The sequence below is a fragment of the Penaeus chinensis genome, chromosome 35, assembly GCF_019202785.1.
Source record: "Penaeus chinensis breed Huanghai No. 1 chromosome 35, ASM1920278v2, whole genome shotgun sequence".
NCBI classification, from domain to species: domain Eukaryota; kingdom Metazoa; phylum Arthropoda; class Malacostraca; order Decapoda; family Penaeidae; genus Penaeus; species Penaeus chinensis.
The window spans coordinates 13,954,439-13,954,749 of NC_061853.1; the positions used below are offsets into that span (position 1 = coordinate 13,954,439).

The window sequence follows — 311 nt, forward strand, 5'->3', positions numbered from 1 at the left end:
GCAAATGTTGAAAAAAAATGCACATATATATATATAACCATGCACTTTCACATATACACACGTACATATTAACAGGCATATATATATACGTAGCCTACATATTTGTATGTAACACAGAGGAATTTATGCGAGAAATTTATAAGAATGCATTCATAATTACCAGGGTTTAGCAGACTAAACCCATTTTATTAACTATGAACTTATAACTTCAACCAAGAACCTCAGGGACTTCTGCTTTCCTTGAAGGTTCATTGCCTCAGTGGATTATCCTGTGCCAACGCCGACATGGTTCTCCCAGTAGAAACATTGGG

At 35.7% G+C, this 311-nt stretch overlaps 1 protein-coding gene across 1 annotated transcript in view; it reads left to right on the forward strand.

The window, feature by feature from the left end:
• Positions 1–268: 268 nt before the first annotated feature.
• Positions 269–311, forward strand: part of LOC125044173 (phospholipid-transporting ATPase ABCA3-like) — a gene marked incomplete at its 3' end in the record, with an annotated part of 67,833 nt that continues 67,790 nt past the window's right edge. Inside the window, exon 1 of the mRNA XM_047640631.1 lies at positions 269–311. This exon is cut by the window's right edge and continues 4 nt beyond it. Within this exon, the coding sequence (XP_047496587.1) occupies positions 286–311 (26 nt within the window).